General features: G+C 37.1%; 1 protein-coding gene across 1 annotated transcript; it reads left to right on the forward strand.

Annotated features, from left to right (window-relative positions):
• The first annotated feature begins 9,012 nt into the window (after nucleotides 1–9,012).
• LOC103718568 (mitochondrial outer membrane protein porin 5-like) lies at nucleotides 9,013–19,601 on the forward strand. Its single transcript, XM_008807455.4, has 6 exons — nucleotides 9,013–9,230; nucleotides 9,339–9,406; nucleotides 18,339–18,449; nucleotides 18,539–18,625; nucleotides 18,705–18,913; nucleotides 19,025–19,601. Exons 1-6 carry the CDS (start codon nucleotides 9,185–9,187, stop codon nucleotides 19,329–19,331), a joined length of 828 nt encoding a protein of 275 aa, XP_008805677.1. The 5' UTR covers nucleotides 9,013–9,184; the 3' UTR covers nucleotides 19,332–19,601.
• Nucleotides 19,602–20,475: the final 874 nt, after the last annotated feature.

The following is a 20,475-nucleotide window of genomic DNA, read 5'->3' on the forward strand; positions in this document are numbered from 1 at the left end:
CAATTTATGATTATAGTAAAATATTTATGGTTATGATTGATTAATCGGAGGTTACAAATTATGATTATGGCTGTTTTTAAAAATATAAGATATAGATTATAACGTGTTCATATCTTGGTCTACCTATTATAATTTCATTAATGGCTCAATAAAAGTTCATGTTTTCATTATACTGCAGGAGGTATACATTGACAATATATTTATGCAGAAATTCTATCAACTAAATAGTTAGAGCAAACCAATTATTCTAAAACTTATATATTAATTAATTAACCAGTTAAAGTTAAGCAGTTATTCTTTCTGATAGATTTTTAACCTATGTTCTAATTAATTTTCTTGATGGCTTGAATGCGAGAAATGTCTTTTTTTCTAGAGTGCAACAAGTGGCATCATGCAAACAAGGATACCTGAAAATAGTTTCTCTCGGAGAAATTACACTATTGCAAGAAATAAATATATAAAAGATAGCATATTTTCTTTGATAAATTTGGGTTATAGTCTTCAACTCATAATCTTTCTTCTATCGTATCTTGAAACTATTTTATGTCATTTTAGGTAAACTCTTCTGATGCTATAATGGATGTATCAACTGTTTTGGGTAAAACGGATGAACTAAACCATTTATAGAAATCAGAAGATAAAATATTTAACAATTAAATAGGAATATTTATTGAAGAATCCCAAAATGTAGATCCAGTGTATATCTTTGATGCGAAAGAAGGATTGATCCTCTTTTGCAATGTCGACCATTAGATCACTCCCAGCATAGATATCAAAGTATTCTGAACTCCTTCATTCATCCATCTGTATAGATCTCAAAGCAATCATTATGCAATCCAATGGTGGATCTGCTTTAAAAAAAGTGAATCTTTCTTTCGTGCAAAAGATACAACCCTCTTCCGGAGCTGGTACACCATGCCATCCAAGTTTGACTGAGAAGCCCAGAAATTTTGGCTGAGCGTTAGCCTTTAGGGCCCATAACAGGCCTGGAAACCAACCCGGGAACCTTCTTCCAAGCCCTGGTCAATTTGACCGTTGGAACATTAGAGCACGTGTGCTCTCTAGATTAGCTTCCGCGTTCTAACCACTAACAACGCGATCTTTCCATGCTCTCCAGCTCAAATGGATGGAGGAAGGGAGAGAGAGAGAGAGAGAGAGAGAGAGAGAGAGAGAGGCCATTGTGAGGCTTATGCGATTCCCAAGCTTCCTTTGATTGGTCCAACATGTCTCATCCTCTATAAAGTCAAAATAAATATCAAACAAAACAAGTCAGCGTTCAAGAGGCAAATTTTGAAGTGTCTACTAAGCATAAATAGCAAACCAATATTAAACTTTGCCAAATGATCTTTTTTTCATTCCCAGCTTTGTCTCCATTCTTCATGGCTTGGACAGTGGAAACAGCAAAGACAATGAAAAGTCAAGGCAAGGCAACAACAAACTGATCATGGATCCTTACATATATAATAGCATTAGCTTTATATTGAAAGTCATTAAAGAGATAACAACAAGAGGATCCTAAGTCCTAAACTAACGAAGGGGTTATTTGTAAGTAGAAAGTTTCCTGCTTGAGTTGAAAGCTGACCGAGATATGGTTGGCACGTAAGCAGTGGGCGCATGCTCATACGTAATCAAATTGAGCACGTCATGGTGCCATGAAAGAGTCCCACTCCCATGATTGAATATAGTTCTTCATCTGATTTTGAAACAAATGAAGAACGAATTTTATGCACGGTTTCTAGGTTCCGCTCCACCTATATAATCAAATTTAGGCTTACAAACGGGTTGAGTTAGGTCACAATCTAACTGGACCCAAATACGATCTGAAGTAGCTTTGGGTCTACGATTTATATCTAGATAAGCCCCATCATCTTACGGTCTTGATTTAGCCTGAGGGAGTCGGACTCCATCTATGAGGTCCATTTAATTTGGAGGTTGGGTTTTAATTTGCAATCTATGCATCCATGGGTCTTAACTCCGAACTAATCCAACACCAATTGGGTCCAATTCAGGCGAACCCACTTGCGTTTCAAAGTCAAAAATGATGAGCTCATTGGTCTCCCTTCCCTTATTTAAAAGATACTTGCATCTATGAGGTCCTAAACCATGCTCGTTGCAACCTCCCCCAGCTTTTCACGCCTTCGCAAATGACCCAGCCGCTTTCGATGACGGTGATGGTGGTAGGTAACGATGCGGACAAAAATCACCCTCGAAATAAACCCATCTCCACACTCATTAGTGGGACCCTCGCCATTCCGGTCCTCGTTGTCATCCTTTGCACCCGTGTTTGTCCTTATCTTCACAGCGTCATTAGTCATCTCGTATCCGTGAATCTATTTGCTTATTACAAATTATTTTCTTTCTCTCTCTATAAATATACCTTGAAACCCCTCTTTCTCTCCCATCAAAAGGCTGCTCAATTGTCTCTTTAAGAGAGAGCTCTAGAGAGAGAAAGCGGGTGCACGGAATGGAAGGTCTGATACCGTTCGTGATCCACGCGATCAAGAAGAGACGGGAACGGAGCCGCTACCGCTGCCTCTCCGAGGGCTCCACCGGCCGCGGCGGCAGCAGGAAGCCGCTCGTCGCCGACTGGCCGCAGGAGAACTCATCCCACCACCGCCGCACCCGATCCGACTTCCTCCCGCCCTCTATCGGATCCGAATACTTCTCCTCGGATCCGCAGTTCGCCCCCTCTCGAAGCCTGAGAGAAGACGCCCTCAGAAAATGATCGCAATCTCCGTTTCGTTCGTCGACCGAATTCCTCTTTGTTTCATCTGCTTTCGATTAATTAATATCAAAATGTAAAAATATGTTATTTTTTTGTTTCAATTGGAAGTGTCATGGATGGATATAACGATTTAGTTTTATAAATCGATAAATGCAATTACTGCGTTTTATTTTTTCCTTTTTTTTATCTGAGTGTTTATGAATGTTCTTCTTGGAGATATGACTACCGTTGGATTTTCATCCAACGGCTGGGAGAGTATAAGGCGGAGAAATTATAGAAAAGAAGATGCTTGCGGTTGGTAGAACTGGTCGGCATTGTTAGCCCAGAACAGTGATATATTGGGATTCACGAGTGGATATAAAATAAGAGACAGTGGAGGGATGGACACCCGCTGCTTTGTGGCATTCGTGCTGGCGAAAGATTGTGGCGCCTTTTAGCCGTTCATGTGTATCGAGAGGGGCCGCCGACTAGGTCGTCTTCTTTGCTACTCAACACTCCAAAAAGGTCCTCTGGATATGTCATGTAGCTGTCCCTCCACCGCTACACCATTTTTTTTCTCTCGACTCTGTTGGATGTGCTCATACTAGCGTTGTGTGAGCCGCCGTTGAAAAAAAAACGGTGGCGTATTTATTGAGAAATATAAATAAAATTTTGGGAAGTTATTTATTTACTTATTTATTTGGGTGGATGTGAAGAATTTTTGGGTTTAGTCTGCTACCACCCTTGAGTGGTGTTGTGATATATTTTACTCGAATCCCTCTGATTGCTATCATGAAATGGCGACAGAGGTAGAGCATGTCCTCATCCAATGCTCTTTTGGTTAACCAATTGTCGACTATAACTGGTCCGTGCAAACCAAGTTCTTGCTAAGCTTTTGGAGCCAATGTTTTATCGTTTCATTCATGTATTCTATGGAGGCTGGGAGATTTAGGATGCAAGAAATTACTACAATGGAGTTTTGATGTTAGGGCATCTGGTTATGCTCATGTCTTCAAACTTCAAAATTGTCTTTCCTCATTGCGTCTCTCATGCCACCTCATCTTTCTCTTCCTCAGTTTACTTGTTAATTTATAACTCCCATCCCAGATATAGTGAAGATTAATTTAGATGAGTTAATCATGCTAAATTACTAGAGTAGTTATCCAATTGGAGAAAATGAAGAATTTTCTTAACTCATTTAACTCAAACTTTTCAAAAAAAATCTTCAAAAGTAGAAAAATGGATGAAAATAGGGTCGAGGCTTTCTTTCCATTTATAGATAATTTCTAAATTGAGATACATTGTAAAGTCTATTGTTGCACAATTCAGATTTGATTTCCCTTCTAGTTTGAATAAAACTCGGCTTCCAAAAAATAAACATAACTAATGGAAATAAACACGAAAAAGCTAAAATCATACAAAAATATATCTCAGCTTCTTCATTGACTTTGCTTAAAGATGCTCTACCTAATTCTTTCTAAATTGAGAGGTATGCATGGTCAACATCTTTCCCTAAAAGGAGTTTAACGAGCCCTTTCAAGACCCAAATGATGAAATTTAGTCAAATCACTTGATGTGCCACATTTTTAAAGGGAGGCACCATGTTGTAGAATTCAAAAAGTTATCCGATTTACCAAAAAAATAAGATTATCTTAATTAAGTATCATACGATTAAGTTATAGCCTTTGAAAGTTTGGCATATGATTCAGCTTTTCAATATGGTGCATCATGCTTCTGGATCCTGGGTAGTCTATAGTAAACTAAGTGATTCATATCGTGTCTAATAACCCTCTTAGATAAAGTAGGCTGTCAATTCTTTTGGATAATTGCAGCCGGAGATGGCTTAGCTTGTTGAGTTAATGTTTTTGCAGATAGTTGTCAATTGGTTAAGATGGGTGAAGCTGGCAACACAAGCCGTCTACCTTTGCTCAATGATGTGATCCAATTGGCCTTGTTCTATGTTTCATACACTTTTCTATTCAAAGGAAATGGAGTAGTTGTTTGCTTTGTGCTAGGTACGGTTCAATATTTGGTGGTATATACAACTTGCCCTATAGCTATTTTAATTGTGAGACGATTTATTTCAAGATAGTCCTAAGTTACAATCTAATAAGTAACAATTTGAGTTGCAGACATCCGAATAAGTAGCTCCGCTGAAAAACCAGATAGCCCACTTGGCTTGCCTAAGCCTGGATTGTTTCAGACGAGTTTGGACCTAATTTTTAATCCCGAAGGCCTGCAGAGAATTGCAGCTCCGCGACACATCATTCGAGAAAATTTCTTTAGGTAAACTAGGCAAATGTTTTTTTTTTTTTTTTTTTTGGTTAAAAATAGGAGGGGAGGGGGAGGGACCAGCCCACCCGCGTAGCAGCCCCATTACTGGGCCCTCCTTCCACTAGGGAATGTTCGATACAGGTCGCAGGTTTCGCGTGCATTCCCCGACCCGTGGGCTCACCCCACTGGGTTCACCGCCTCACATGTGGGTACGTCACCCCAGCGCCACCTTGGTACAAGTGGAAGGAAAGCATAACCGCCAACAAGCCAGCCGGGCATGGGGCATCCGGTCCCCTAATTTAATCGACGCCCGCGCGTTTCGAACCCGGGCAACTTGGGCGGAATTATCGCCCCCTTACCACTAGGCTACTACCTTGGTGGCTAGGCAAATGTTCTCTTTTCGTTTAGTCTGCTTCTGTCTTCTAATTGTTTTGACTGTACTCAAATATATTTGGTGTGAGAAGCCGGTATACCAAAATAATAATGATAAAAAAAACCGAACCGTGCCTAAAATTTAGGCTCCACACACCAACCATCCCAGCCTCAACCCAATATTTATATAATATATATAATATAATATAACATAAAATAATATATATATATATATATATATATATATATATATATATATATATATATATATATATATATATATATATATATATATCTTCTTCCCCATCTCATCCTTCCCATCTCTCTCTCTTTGCCCCAACCTTCCCCTCCCCTCCTCCTCCTCCTCCTCCCCCCAACGCGCCGGCCACCCCTTGTCGCACGACTCCCACCTCCCCGGCTCCTCCTCCTCCCATTGCCCTTGCTTTCCCTCGCCCTACTTCACCCTTCCCTCCGCCTCCTCCTCTTTCTCCTCCCCACCAATCCGACCCCGCCTCTTGTTCCACCTCCCCCTTCCCTCCTCCTACTCCTCCTCCCCACCTCCCCTTCCCTCCTCCTCCTCCACCCCACCAGTACGGCCGCCCTTAGTCACCTCCCCCCTGCCCTTCCCTTGCAAATAACTAATACAACCGTTTGACTGCCTACAATTTAATTATAATTAGAAATTCCAACTGTAGAAAAGTCAAAATTTGAAAATGACTTTAATACCAATTGCAGCATAAGTTGCAAGTCCTAACTCCCCCATTTTGCATCCTCTCACCCAGTCACTTTCTTAACTTAAATTTCCTTAATACTATATATTAATAATTCAATATTAGTTAATTATTTTATAGTATATATTATAAAGTATAAATTATATATTATATTTATTTTAATATCCAACAATTTTAAATATATACTATTATATTATTAAACTATTATAATAATTATTTAATAATGTAACTATTGTTATGATTATAATGCACTTATAAATTTAGTACTATGTCATAATGATTCTCATTACAATTAGTTTGATAATATTTGTTATAAGATATAAAGTGTATAATATATATAATTATTATAAATATATATTAAGTTATATAATAATAAAATCTAATTTATTACAGTATTAAATAATTTTATAGTTATACAATAATTATAATATTTAGAATTTTTTTATCTTTGTTACCTAGAAGAGAAATTTGACCTGGATTCTGAAAGGACAAATCTTACAAGTATAGATAGAGGTCATGTGCCATAGTTCTGTATATATTGATTGAAAGAAATTAAAAAGAGTATTTTACCCTGCTTTTCACCTAATTCCTCTTTTATATAGAACAAAAATTTGATTTAGAGTTAGCAACTTCAACATAATTAGTATAAATAGTGATTTTGTGCATTAATTTTATCATCTTTAATGAAAGCAAATGGTTTAGCACAAATTGGTGCTGACACTAGTGCTAAGTCAGCCATCATTCAAGTTTATGCTCGCTACAGAGTCCATCTAGTTCAGTAGGTCCAGCCAGTTTCATCAGTTCAGTCAGCTTGATTTTATTTTGGATTGATTTTATATTATGGGCTTGTTTGCATATTGTTATTTTAAGACTTTTATGGGATTGTTTTCTTTATACGAGTCTTTTTGTTATTTTGTGACTCTATATATATAGGTCCATGTTCGTGTTTAGGGTTTAATGAATGATTGATTGAATGAATTAGCCTTATTTTCTCTCTGAAACTCTGGCGTGAAGCCATAGTCATGGCCAGAGTCAGGTGAGAAGCTTAGTTCCCCTTCTTTTCTTCCTCTTCTCTTCTTCTTTTTTTCCCCTCTTCTCCTTGCAGTTGTCTTGCATCAACTTTGGTATCAGAGCTACACTTAGATCCCGCACGAGGAGTTATAGTCGATTGACCTGAACTTGTTGGAGTACTACTGGGGCTACACCGAGCCGCTTTCGTCAAGGTCGATTTCTTCCCATCTGGGAAGAGTTGGTGCGGACACTAGTGCCAGGTCAGCCATCATTCGAGTCTACGGTTGCTACAGGGTCTAGCCAGTTCAGCGGGTCTAGCCAGTTTCGTCAGTTCAGTCAGCTTGATTTTATTTTGGATTGATTTTATGTTATAGGCTTATTTGCATATTATCATTTTAGGATTTTTATGTAATTATTTATTTTGTAGGGATCTTTTTGTTTTTTTGTGATGCTATATATATGGTTCCATGCTCATGTTTAGATTTTGATGAATGGTTGATTGAATGAATTAGACTCTTTTTCTCTCTAAAACTTTGGCATGAAGCCATGGTCAGAGCCAGCTTGGTTTTCCTTCTTCCCCTCCTCTTCTTCTCTTCTTTCTTCTCCCCTTTCTCCTTGCAGTTGTCCTGTATGACAAATTCTTGCTATTCTCTATTATTTTATTATAGGATATTTGAATTAAACAAGTTGAAGAAATTCTTTTTTCCTCTGAATTGGATTATTTTGTAATTATATATAATTTTATTAATATGCATCCGACCTCAATAGGTAATTTTCTCTTGTTTCTTTCGATCAAAATAAGCAAAAATATTTATAGATAATTTAAGGATCAAGATTTTTTTGTTTCATGATTAGATGAAAGATGTTTTTGTATTGTGTAACGGCCAACATGGAGCTTCATCGAGAACATTCTACATGGCTTAATATTAGAATAGATTTTGCGAAATACCAAGCTCCTCATGTAAGATTTTAATGCTGTAGGGGCTAAATAAAAATATATTAGTTTGCTAAACTCCAAGATACAAACTCTTATCATAAGAAAAAGAAGTAAAGAAGCTATAGCATGGTTATAAACATTCACTAGATTGGTGCCCACGGCTCAAGAGCTATTAAAAGTTTCATCAGTAAGATGCCTCCTCGCTCGAGAATAAAACCGTAAACTCGAGAATAAACCGTAACTTGGGTGGATTTTGTTTGGTTTGAAGGCCGATGAGCCGAACTCCCCTTCCAAAACTGATCCAATCCAACTTATTGACAGAAACTTAAATATTCCATTTGAAAACCTGTTAATGAATCCAAAGAATGATACTAAAATCCAAATCTAGCTCAACTCTAAATTTTCAACCTGGTCATCATTTGGAGTGGATCATATTAAATTAGGTCAGTACAATCAGAATTAAAGCAAATCATGTTGGAAGCTTAGCTAAATACACATGAGCTGAGTTTAGTTTTGTTGATATTTGGAACCCTATAAAGAACAGCATTGGACTTGATTTGGGTTAAATTAAATTAGATGCCCTATCGTCAACCTTTTGATTGGGTTCGGATTCGATCGAGTCATCCAAGTTCTAAACCATCACATTTGAAGTTGGCAACCCAACAAATTTTGCATCAGCTCCTATCCAACCCAAATCGTAATTTTATTCGTTCCAAGCTGGCCTCCTGCAATAATCACAAATGTTTGGATTCCAATTTACTCCTCTCACAAGTCAAAGGGCAAACACTCATAATCCCAAGCTGGCCTCGTGCACGTCTCAATTAACATGCTAACCGTCCGATCACTGTTCCATTCCAAAGATCCATCTCCTGCTTCCATCCAGCCGTTCATTATCTATTCCCCTTCCATCCATCAAATACGCAATAATTTATTCATCATCATAATAAAAAAGAAAATATAAAAAACGGAGTGCGAGAATTCTCCTTTCCTCCAACTTCGTGGCGGCCGGACCCCTTTTTCAAGCCCCCAGCCCGCCGCCGCTCCCACTCGTCCACTCCTCCCCCACCCTTCTCTTCTTATTTCCGGTCAAACTCCTCTCTTCTCTTCCATCTCTCTCTCTCTCTCTCTCTGTCCGCCGCCGCCGCTGCCGCCACCATGACGGGACCGGGGCTCTTCTCCGACATTGGGAAGAAGGCCAAAGGTCTCAATCTCTCTTCCCCCAAATCCATCGCCAAATAAATGTCTTTTATTTCTGGATTTTTTGGTCTTTTCTGGGTTTTTTTTTTGATCCTGTTTTCGTGGTATTTAGATGTGCTGACAAAGGACTACAGCTGTGACCAGAAGTTAACCATCTCGACCCACAGCGCCTCTGGAGTGGTAACATCCCCGATGCTACTTCTTCTTGTTTTTTAAAGAAATTTAATCTCCGATTTCTATTTTTGTTTTCTGTTCTCAATTCTATAGATCGATTGATCTCTAGGGATATTTCAGCTGTTTCTAGGTTTCGGATTGACGTCTTTTATGTTGTGAAATCTTAGGGTTACTGACAGATCAGATCGTGTGATGCGATTTACTGTTTATTTTGTGGAAGGTTTTAGTGTTGATCTGATCTTTGAGTTAGGATTTCTCTTGTTAATAACTCTTAAAGCGAAGTTGGTCAATTTTAGAAGTCTGCTGAGTAAATTTTTTTTCCCCTTTCTTTATTGTCAATATTTGTTTTTGTTTTCTTTTGCTTGTGAAGTTGAAAAGAAGGTAGAACTAATGTTGCATTCGTTTATGGTCAGATTGCACAAATGTTCTATTTTGCTAATATTGAATTGCTCACTTTGTGAAATATATATTCTTAGTTGTTTTAATGGAACCGTAGTTGTTTTGTTTCACTGTTGTAATTATAGTTTCATTTGATGGGGATTTACGTGTGTCCAATTCTACTAGAAAGTGCTAATGAATTTTGTTGCTGCTGCTGCTGCTCAGCCATTCTGTTAGTTGGTTCTGTACATATCCCATAAATCCTTTCCTCTCTTTTCCCCTATTAGATGTACGAGGATTCCCATACTTTTTCTATTTCTTCATCAGAAAGAGTGATTGGGAGCAGTCGGGTCTTTGTTTTGTTTAAAATTTCCATTCTGCAGTATTCTGGTTCATTCTTTCAGCCTTTATATGTTTTCTAAACAGACCTGTTTAATTCTTCATTTTCTCTTTCATTTTTTTATGTGCATGCATTTGTGTGAAAGAGTTCAACTTTGACTGGGAACTTGGCCATCCAAGTTGCTACTCTTTTCCTACAAAGAGCAAAAAATGATTGATAGCTATGTGATAGCCTGTCATTTGTCCTAAATGTCTTGACTAGTTCTGGTAAAATATCACAGGGCATCACCAAATCCAATCTGTGGTTGGTATGGCCTTTTTAGCAATATCACATCTTTTAATCTATGCTGAAGATCATAGTATCCCATTTTTGTTGCATGGGCTTAGCTTAATGTTATTGTTAGGTTGTCAAATCTAGCTGTTTGAGTATCAACACCTTGTCGTGTAAGGGCTTGAAGCCAAATAGGAGGCCTAGAGGAGCTGAGGCAATATGTCTACTATGTGAAAAAAAAAAGAAGGGCGAAGTTGGGAGGTATGAGAATTTCTAAGTTATGGGACCATCTTTAGGTCAACCTAGTTGAGTAGGAGGAGTCACGTGACTAAGTTTGAAAGCTGATGCAGAAGGTGAGTGCCTTCCTTGGATGTTATTGGAGGATTGCAAAGGAAGGATAAAAACTTGAGTTCAAATATGTGTTGTTTAGAGGGACCAAGGGTTCCATCTAAGTCAACTTCGATGAATGTGTTTGGACAAAAATTAGGTTTTTTTCATTTGAATAATGAGGCCAAGGGAAACTATTTCCGTGGACCATTCAGATTATCTCTATTTAAATTCAGAGGCATGGGAACAAGTTTCTAGTCTCTAAGAGGGATGAGCTGTCTGAGAGGTATAGGTATATTGACAGTGCAAAGTTGGAACTGATTTTTTAATTCATATCTTTGAAGGATGGAGTTAGAAGGTGGGCAAAGAGGAAATGTTTGGAAGTTACAATAGTGGGTTTGCCAACAATGCTTTTCATGATCCATACTATATATTTTTTAATTTTTGTGGTGATTCACCATTTATTATGATTTAAGCGGTTAGGATCCTACTGGAGATAGCCACTTTCACCCATATGTACAAGGGCAAGTATAGTAAAAAGATGGAAGTGGAAGGGTATTATCATGTCATTCGGTCTCTTTGCACAATGGCAAAGCAATGATAGCTGCTCCTCTCTTTCACCACATCCACATTGGGCAGCGCAACAAGGTAGATAGATCCCAATAAGGACGTTGGTCTCACTGCAATGGGCGAGGGTGCCGTTGGTGATGGGGGCCAGAACAAGGTGGTGCCAATGGTGCATAGGGGCATGGTGGGGGGGAACCTGTTGGAGGAGGAAGATTGATATGGCGGATAAAAGTGGACGGAGATGGAGGAAGATCCATTAGACTGTTTCTTTGTTGAATTGGGATGCTGATCTAGTTAGCTTGGATGGTTCATTCCTTTGAGCTTTTTCCCAGAAGAGAGGTAAGAAAAGAAACCTGTTGTCAACTGCTTTCCTACCACTCTCCTATAATGCCCTCCATTAGCCGATGGTTGAGATTGATTTTTCCAATCTAATAAAATAAAATAAAGTTGTGCTGTAGCAAAATGCTATGATAGTTTGTTGTTCAAGGGCTAATTATGAAAAGGTTGGAAAGTGAAAAGCTTAGCTTCTTAGCTGGTTGTAAAAAAAAATTAAGAGTAGTATATCAGGTTGGATGGTAGGTGCATATTATTGTTTTATGAACTTGTGGATGGTATTGGCATGCGAAGTAATCGTATGACTATGTGATGCTAGTCCACCAGGATTTTTTGTTGGTTACTTGAAGAAAAAAGATAACCAAAGTTTTGCATCACTTGATTTGATTTGTTTGGGGGGAGAGTTCTAAGTTTGCTGGAAAATTGAACTTTTGGATTTACACTGGATTACATTTGGCTTAGACAACATTGAAGTATTTGGTAGATATAATCTGCAGGGAAGGTGATGCATTGCAATTAATGCATCTGATTGATGGTTTCTTCATAGTTAAGTTGGTAGAAATGAGATTATACATCATCAACCAATACAATCTATTGGCTCTTTGCCAAAGACTTATTCAAGATAGTGTTAGGTTGCCAGGTTAAGGTTGTCAATTCAACTTGGATATATTTTTGCCATTTATTATGTAGATCAATATAGATGGTAGATAATCCAATTCAAATGAATTCAACATAGGTCATGTTTTGTTGCTTTTGTAGAGTTCCCTTTTTGAGACATTGCTTAGGATGGTGACCTGGGGATTATGAGGGTGAATTTCTTCTTGTATTCGATGAACCATTAGAAAGGTGCCTTCATATGAAACAAGGGCTAAATGCTTACTGCATAAATCCTATGGTTAACAAATGTATTTTGGGGCCATAGTCAGTGGAAATAATGCATGATATCTACTACTATATTCTGTCATTTGAAATATATTCTTCATTTCTTTCACAACTGAGTGTGCAAAAATTGACTACTTGTTGGTATTTTCTTTTTTCTTTTTAAGTTTTCATATCATGACCATCTTTTTTTGTGGATTCATTGATTTTACATATCCTATTTCCTGTTTGTTTATGTTTGGTGTTATAAAGATGGATTTTAACCATAGCCATGGGTTACATATTTGCAATATTCATGTATAACTATCAAAAATCTACTTGAAAAGTCAAGTTTTTGGGAGATGAGATCTAAAGACAAGCTTTGCTTAAGTTTATAGATTGGACCTGAAAATTGCCTCAGTTTTTTTTATCACTACTTTTTTCTTGTTTTATTTTAAAAATACTCATCTTCAGTAGATGAATAATGCATATTTTTATTTATTAACATCGGTGTTTTTAAATTGACTAATTTTTTCAGTGAAATAAAATTTAAAAAGTTAGCATGATGCATAAATTTTTTATCGGTTGGAAAGGAGATTAGATGACATAAAAATTGTCATTGAATCGTCATAAGGAGATTTTGGGTTTTAGATAACTTATCTATAATTAAGTTCCTTTAAATATCTTGATTTTTTTAGCTTCTGCATTCATTGTTTTTTATTATAGTAGATTGTACATTATGTTATTAAGCAAGTTATCGTTTGATGCTCGAAGAGAGATTTTGTGAACATCAACTTATTATGATACAGTATTAGCTTTGGTGAATCTCTAGGGTAATGGAATTTGACCATTGTTGCATGCAATAAATATTTCTATCACCTGAAGTATATCAAAGTCAATTCTCTTGGTGCAGCTCCTGTTTTTTGTCAGATTTGAGCCACTATTTGGCTAGCTGCTTTTAGCTCTTTCATTTGCAAGTTCCCAATTTATTTGTTTGCCAAGAGTACACTATTCTATCATAGTTGTTTGCTTGGAACTATTGATGATATCTTTTCACGGTCTCCAGATTCTTTTCACTTTCTTCAGAAATGCTTTTCCTCAATCACTTAGGACTTACCATACTTTTTGAATTTATGATGATCTCATAAAAAAAAACTCAGTTTTTGTGAATCCATTACAAATCTTTTCTAATTTCCCTTTGCCTATTCATCTAACTTATAATGTTTTACATATCTATTGCATAAGCGTTTTAATCACCAGTTTTTTCAAATTCTTGGTATTTTGCTAAATAATGGACCTTTGCTATTGTCAAGGTCAGTGCGTTAAGTGCATTTAAGATTGGAAGAGTTGTTTTAGATACCTGGGCATGCTTCACTATCAATTCTTTATGATGCCAACATATAAAAGCATCACTGCATATGGAAATTGTCCTTTTCTCTTGTTTTGACCTTTTTCTTTGTGAAGCACCATATTTCTTTGCAAACATGTCAATATATATTTCTTAATTTTCAATTTGCATGCATTCTAGTGTACTGTGGAGTGGTAATAATGTTGCAATTGTTTCTATTTTATGATTTTCTCCTTAAATCTCATGGGCTTTTTTAACCACTTGCAGGGCAGGTGCTTGACCATATTAATCTAACTATATGAACCATCCAAAAGCAAATGTTTGAGATGCAATTTGTAAATACTTGGCCTTTTTGTGTTCGGAGTGCTTTACATATTAATTGTACCTGCTAGGATAACTACACTTTTTACTTAATTGAAAAAAATATTTTGAAGTTTTCTCCATTTGTCTTCAAAAATTTGGTAAAAGCTAACAATGGAATTTCAAGGGTAGGTGATTTGGTTTATGTTTTTATTATTTTTATATTTATTTATTTTTCTAATAATGGCTTTCATTTTCAGTTAATTTACAATCTATTGAGTCTTAGGGGTCTTGTTTTGGTATCTTAGCAGAAGGTTAAATATTTTATATTTTCTTGTAATTTTTGGCTATTAATTTTAAGTTACTTTTTGTGTAGATCCTAAATTGAGTGGGATTATTGTCATAAAGTTATATTTTAGTCTATATTAGGTTAGGAAAGATTGAGTCATTAGGATTGTGTTTTGAATTGGTCTTGATAACTTTTCTATGGAGATGCATATTTTGGTATTTTTTAGGAAATCTTAAGTATCTGGCTCTCTTCTTTTTTCTTCAGGAAGAAAGTCTTGATGTATCCTTGCTAGTATAGAAAGTAGCTAGCTGTTTCACCTCGGGTACTTTAATACTTTTAGAATTTCTCTGGAGTCATGCTCCTGAGCGCACCTCCAAGGTGCATTTTAGCCCTGTGGTTCCCCATTCTTAAACATAATTCTGCTTCCAATCATTTAATGGTCTACATTGTGTCAACATGTAGGATGTTAAAATGTAGTGACATTGTCTTGTATGATAGTAACTTTAGTGACAGTTTTTGTCAGTTGCAACCTAGTTGTGCTTTAAGTGCTGGCCTTCTACAAGCACTTCTGGTTGGGTTGGCATAAACTTATAAGTCCTTTTTATATTTTTTTAAATTAGAAAGGGCTTTCAAGTTTTTTCTTTTTTTTGTTTGCTTTGTTTAAGGATGACATGGTCAGCATGTCATAACACTTCCAGTGTTTTGAAATGCGGTGTATGCAGTCGCACATGCAGCAGCATGTGTACGCTGTCCCATGACTGCAATATTTTGCCTGTACGTGATTACTACATGCAGTCAGATTACATTTGGACCGAAAAGATAGTCCATTGTGCTTTATGCAACTATATATGCAGCCCATTCTTATGTGGGCACATGCGGATGGAGTTAGCTCAAGCTGATAGTTAAGCTGGATGCGTTCTTCAAACAGACTAGATATGGGTATTGTTAATAATGTTAATATATTGGTTATGTTATAACTGTAGGTATTAGCTATCAAGTACAAAACACTAATTAGTTGTTATTATTAACATGATTATTTTATCCAAATTATATATATTGTTATCATCATTATTATTTATAATGTATTTTATTTTGTTTACACATAAAAAGCACCTGTTTATGTGGCCTGCATATCGAATATGCACTTTCCAGTCCCCTGATTGCCGGCAGATGGCAGCTGCCTTTTTAAAACACCGACACTTGCAATGCTGGCTAATTGCTGGCATGCCCCCTGCTAGTGGCACTTAAATCCTTGAACCTAGTTATATTTGGAGAACTCTTTTGCATAATCAATTTGTTAATGGAACTCAGGAATTCATCATGCCTTTCTTGAGCCTATGCTAAAATTAAGTTATTATGATCAAAAAGTATAATAGAAGAAGAAAGGTATGAGTCCCCATACGAAGGTGATTAGGTGATGTCAATCTGAAATAGAAGAAGGGAACAGAGAAGACAACTTGGCAGTGGTGGTGAGCAGAAAAATGTGAGCTATGAATCTTGTAGGATGATGGAATTTTGTGATCCCATCGAAGCTTATCATTGTATAGCAGCATGAGTGGTGTTACAAAATACTTAGCCGGTATCTGTTTATCTATCCTGACCTGTGAATATTATTTTATTTGGATAATGTTTTAAGCATTCTGCAAATCTCCATTTAGATGCTTTTTTCAAGACTTGAAAATTCTTATTGAGTTTGCAAGGACTTCTTACTTTTCCAGATACAATGCCTTGAAACTAAGTAAATTCACAATGAATTTGATGGGACACCACCTCCTTTTTCTGTACATTATCTGTGTCCTATTAATTTATGTACTTGCCAAGATTTGAGCTTGCTTGTCCGTATGAAAGCTTGAATGTTAAATAGTCTTAGTGGACTCTATACCTTCATTTCTATGCACCGTTGAGTTCTACAACATGCAACTAATTTGTATGGAATAGTGGCATGCATAATTTCTTTTGGTTATGTACCTCCAAGTGCATGCATCCTTTTCATTATTAAGCTCAAGCCCAAAATGAGAGGAGAAAAGCATATCCAATTTTCTTTCCATCTCTCTAAGAAAGGTCGCATACCCCTTCAGCCCATTCCATGACCCACCTGTGTGTTATTTTGGATTGAAATGATGAAAATGTACTGCTCCATATTATTTAACCTCCACTCTGCTCAATCTCCAAAGCTACTTTCCTGAAAAGGCTCACTTTTTGTCATTTGACCTCTTGATTACTCATCTTTTTTAATCATTAAGTTTGTGGGCACAACCCATATCTGGTCTTCAGGCTCTGTCTTGCCTTGTGTCTACTTCCAGCGTTGAAAGAGATCACTTTGGACATGCCTCTTCTTCATCAAGACATATATTGGATCCTTGAAGATTGACATAGGACACAGCCATGGTTCTGTTGCATAATGTTCAACATCAGACATCTGCAATTAGTAATATATTCTGCTACTATTATAGATTTGACAAACCTGCCCAGTTTTCTGTTAGCTGAAGGGCGAAGCGTCTTGTGTAGCGCAATGGAAGTGTATTAATTGGAATACAGGATGAGTATTCACAATACTTTTGGAGTTATGCCCATATAGTCTTTCTTGATACCCTGGGCTTTACATCCTTTTCAAAAAATGTTCATTATCTTGTATTTACATTTGGACCTCTGCTGTGCTGTCCCTTCAAAACTGTATTGCTTCGACAGGAGGTGCTGATGTCACATTCATCTTTTATTCTTCTGAATTTTCTATAGCCCCTTTCACCCTTTTCCCTTGCAATTGTGATCTTGATCCCTGTGGACGTCAGGTGGTCTTTCAGATGGCCTTTTGAAATTCCTTTTCAAATACCTAATTCTTCAGCTTCTGGAAGATATTTTAGATTTGTGATCTGACAGAATCTTAGTGATGAATTTCTATAATTTGTTGATAGGTTTTTCTATTCTATCTTTCAGAATGACAGGCTAGATTGAAAGTGATACAAAATCTAAAGTTCAGGACAATAATTCCTCAGAAAAGTAGACAAAGAAAATCAGGATGATGACACAATTGAAGCAGATTATCATCACTATGAAACTTACAACTGGAATGAGGTTTAAAGTTTGCTTGAATTAGTGGAGTAGTATGGCAGTTTCATTTATTTGAACGTCACATTTGTTAAATTAAATTTAGTTTTGCATGTTTGATTGTATCATTTGACATACTGAGAAATGGTCTGAAGACTCTAGGATTTGTGTATTTTTCCCATGAGTTCTGTGCATGTTGTTGGTGTATGGTACTTTCTATTGCAGCTTGTCTGGTTTAGTCAAGTGCTCTTGTTCTCATTTATTTGCTCACTGAATTCTTCATTTTGTGCAGCTTCTTTACCATGTTCACCATTATTGATCTTTCTGTTTATCTTTTCTATTCCAGTTGTGGTCACGATCTTAATTAGTTTTGACATTAGTCTCCTTATCGGATTTTTTTTTTTGATACAAAATTCAGACTTATCATTGTGCAGGTTATGTTACTTTCAAAATAGTCTACAGTTTTACATTTGATTTATTTTTGCATTAACTAATATCGTTACATTGTTTCAAATTGCTGACGGTTGACAGAATGAAAATGCTGTGATGTTAATGCTGTGGCGTCTGTGTGCATGCATGCGTGTGTGCGACCTACCACATCTCTTTAACAGAATTTTGCATTTGTTATGTTTTCCCGATGATAACAATGTAATTTTCCTTTGGCTTTTGTTGCTGTCATCTGATTTCTTGTGTCCTTGTTAATAATAACTAGTTATTCATTTGTTGGTAGTTGTTTATAATTGGCAGATTGACATCATAACCTCACAATTTTGTCATTTATTTGGTGGTTTTGTTATCATCTGGTTTGTGTTGCCCATGTAGTTTCTCCCTATAAATATATCTAATAGAAAAGTGATACCTAATTTTTCTGGTTTATTTTCAGGGCCTTACTTCTGCTGCAGTGAAGAAAGGGGGCCTTTATTCTTTTGACATTGGTACACAATACAAGTACAAGAACACCCTTATCAATGTTAAAGTCGACACAGATTCAAATGTTTGTTGCTGCTACTTGTCCTTCTTATGGCTATCTGAACTATAAATTGTTCAACAATCTAAGCAAGTACTTTTTTCAATGTGTACTAGGTCTCAACAACTCTCACCATGTTAGAGATCTTGCCATCTACGAAAACTATTGCTTCTTTTAAGCTGCCAGATTACAATTCTGGGAAGGTAATGACTGTTCCAAGCTTAGAAGGATTGTCACAAAGCTAATAGTTGGTTACTAAAAGACATGTTTCTTTTTTTCCAGCTGGAGATTCAATATTTCCATCACCATGCAAGTTTTACCACGGCTGTGGCCTTGAAGCAATCACCTGTTGTTGACCTTTCTGGGACGGTAGGTGCCCATGGCATTGCTTTTGGTGCAGAGGCTGGTTTTGACACAGCTTCAGGAAGTTTTACCAAGTACAGTGCTGGAATAAGCTTGGGAAAGCCTGATTATAATGCTTCCATAATTCTGTAAGTTTTTAATCTACTATCACATTCTCTAGCATGAACATACCATACAAGGGTATATAGAAGCTGATCTCTTTTTTTTTTTTGATAAATTCCTGACTTTTTTTTTACTAGGGCGGACAAGGGAGACACACTCCGTGGTTCATACGTGTTCCATTTGGATGAGATGCAGAAAAGCGCTGTGGTTGGAGAAATTACCAGAAGGTTCTCTACCAATGAAAACACATTCACTGTTGGAGGGCAATATGCTCTTGATCCCCAAACTACTGTGAAGTCGAGGCTGAACAACTCTGGGAAGCTTGCAGCACTTCTCCAGCATGAGCTGAAGCCCAAGTCGATTCTGACCATCTCTGGTGAGTTTGACACCAAGTCCTTGGATAGAACTCCCAAGTTTGGTCTGGCACTTGCTCTCAAGCCATGACTTGTCTGTGGGTAGAGGGTGTAACTTGATTTTTTTTGGTTGGGTCCAGAAGTTACCGCCAATAAAATTACATCACAGATTCTTTTGTTGAAATTTTGGCTCACTGTGGATGATTTGGTTGATGCCCTTATTTACTATTTCCCTTTTATTCTTGGATGTAACTCGACCTGTGGTAGAGTTGTAATGTTATTTCCTGTTGAGGCGCTGCCCTCACTAGACTCTGAGAAATTATCACAAGAGTTCCTGTCTTGCCGAATTTGCACTTGACAATGATATGGTTTTAACTTTGCTTCTCTTTGCTTTGAACCATGGGAGCATCTCGCATAATTCTATTGATAGTACCATGGGATTTTCTCTGAATAGACCGGCAGGGAAAGTATGATGGAGATTTGTTTTCTTCAACCCTTGTGTCTTCTCGCGTCTGGCACAAGGAGGCATTTCTGGATCTGGGCCATGATTTAGTGCCAACTTTACTGTGTTTATCCCTTGGGGTGAAGTAAAAGTTACTCTCATAAATAGAAGAAAGCTGTACTTTGCTGGGTTTGTGTGTGAAGTTTTGTTCTGCAGACCTTTGTTTTACAAACTTTAAGCATTGTGAGAGCACTGTAATGTGGCAAATGAGTTCTTTAGGTTGTAGAAATATGTTCTTTGTAAAGAATGGATGGTTATATCTCCAAACAACATTCATGAAGTGTAGCTTTGCTTTGCTAGAGTTTTATCATCCTACCCTATTGGCCCCACGTCCACGTGAGATTTTTATGTACTCTGTGAAGGTTGTATCATTCAACTATGAAGTATGAACGATGCCTTCCCTGTTGGGCTTAGTGTTATAGAAGTATATACTTCTGGAGAGTCCATGGCTCGAGGTGAAAAAGAAATAGAACAAACAAGGCTATCCTGGTGGATGTTGAACGCTTCACAGATGAAAAGGATCCTGCGAATAAAGAGAGAATGTTGTGGCCTGAACATACGCACTGCTAAGGTTTCAGACCCCTCAGGTGGCTGTTAATAACTGATTCAATTCTGCTAATAGAAGTTATTTCTCCACCCCAACACTAACTAAGACTTTTTGAACAAAACAGCTGCCATTACTAATCATTGTAATGGCTATTACAGATAATTAAAAAAAAACCATTATGAGAAT

This window comes from Phoenix dactylifera, unplaced genomic scaffold (genome assembly GCF_009389715.1).
Source record: "Phoenix dactylifera cultivar Barhee BC4 unplaced genomic scaffold, palm_55x_up_171113_PBpolish2nd_filt_p 000898F, whole genome shotgun sequence".
NCBI lineage: Eukaryota > Viridiplantae > Streptophyta > Magnoliopsida > Arecales > Arecaceae > Phoenix > Phoenix dactylifera.

What these genes read in the sequence shown, in the direction of transcription:
- LOC103718568 (XM_008807455.4), top strand. Translation starts at nt 9,185, where the DNA reads ATGACGGGACCGGGGCTCTTCTCCGACATTGGGAAGAAGGCCAAAG. An exon ending in AAGTCGACACAGATTCAAAT is followed by an intron (nt 18,450 to 18,538) that starts GTTTGTTGCTGC and finishes AATGTGTACTAG; the next exon opens with GTCTCAACAACTCTCACCAT. An exon ending in CAGATTACAATTCTGGGAAG is followed by an intron (nt 18,626 to 18,704) that starts GTAATGACTGTT and finishes CTTTTTTTCCAG; the next exon opens with CTGGAGATTCAATATTTCCA.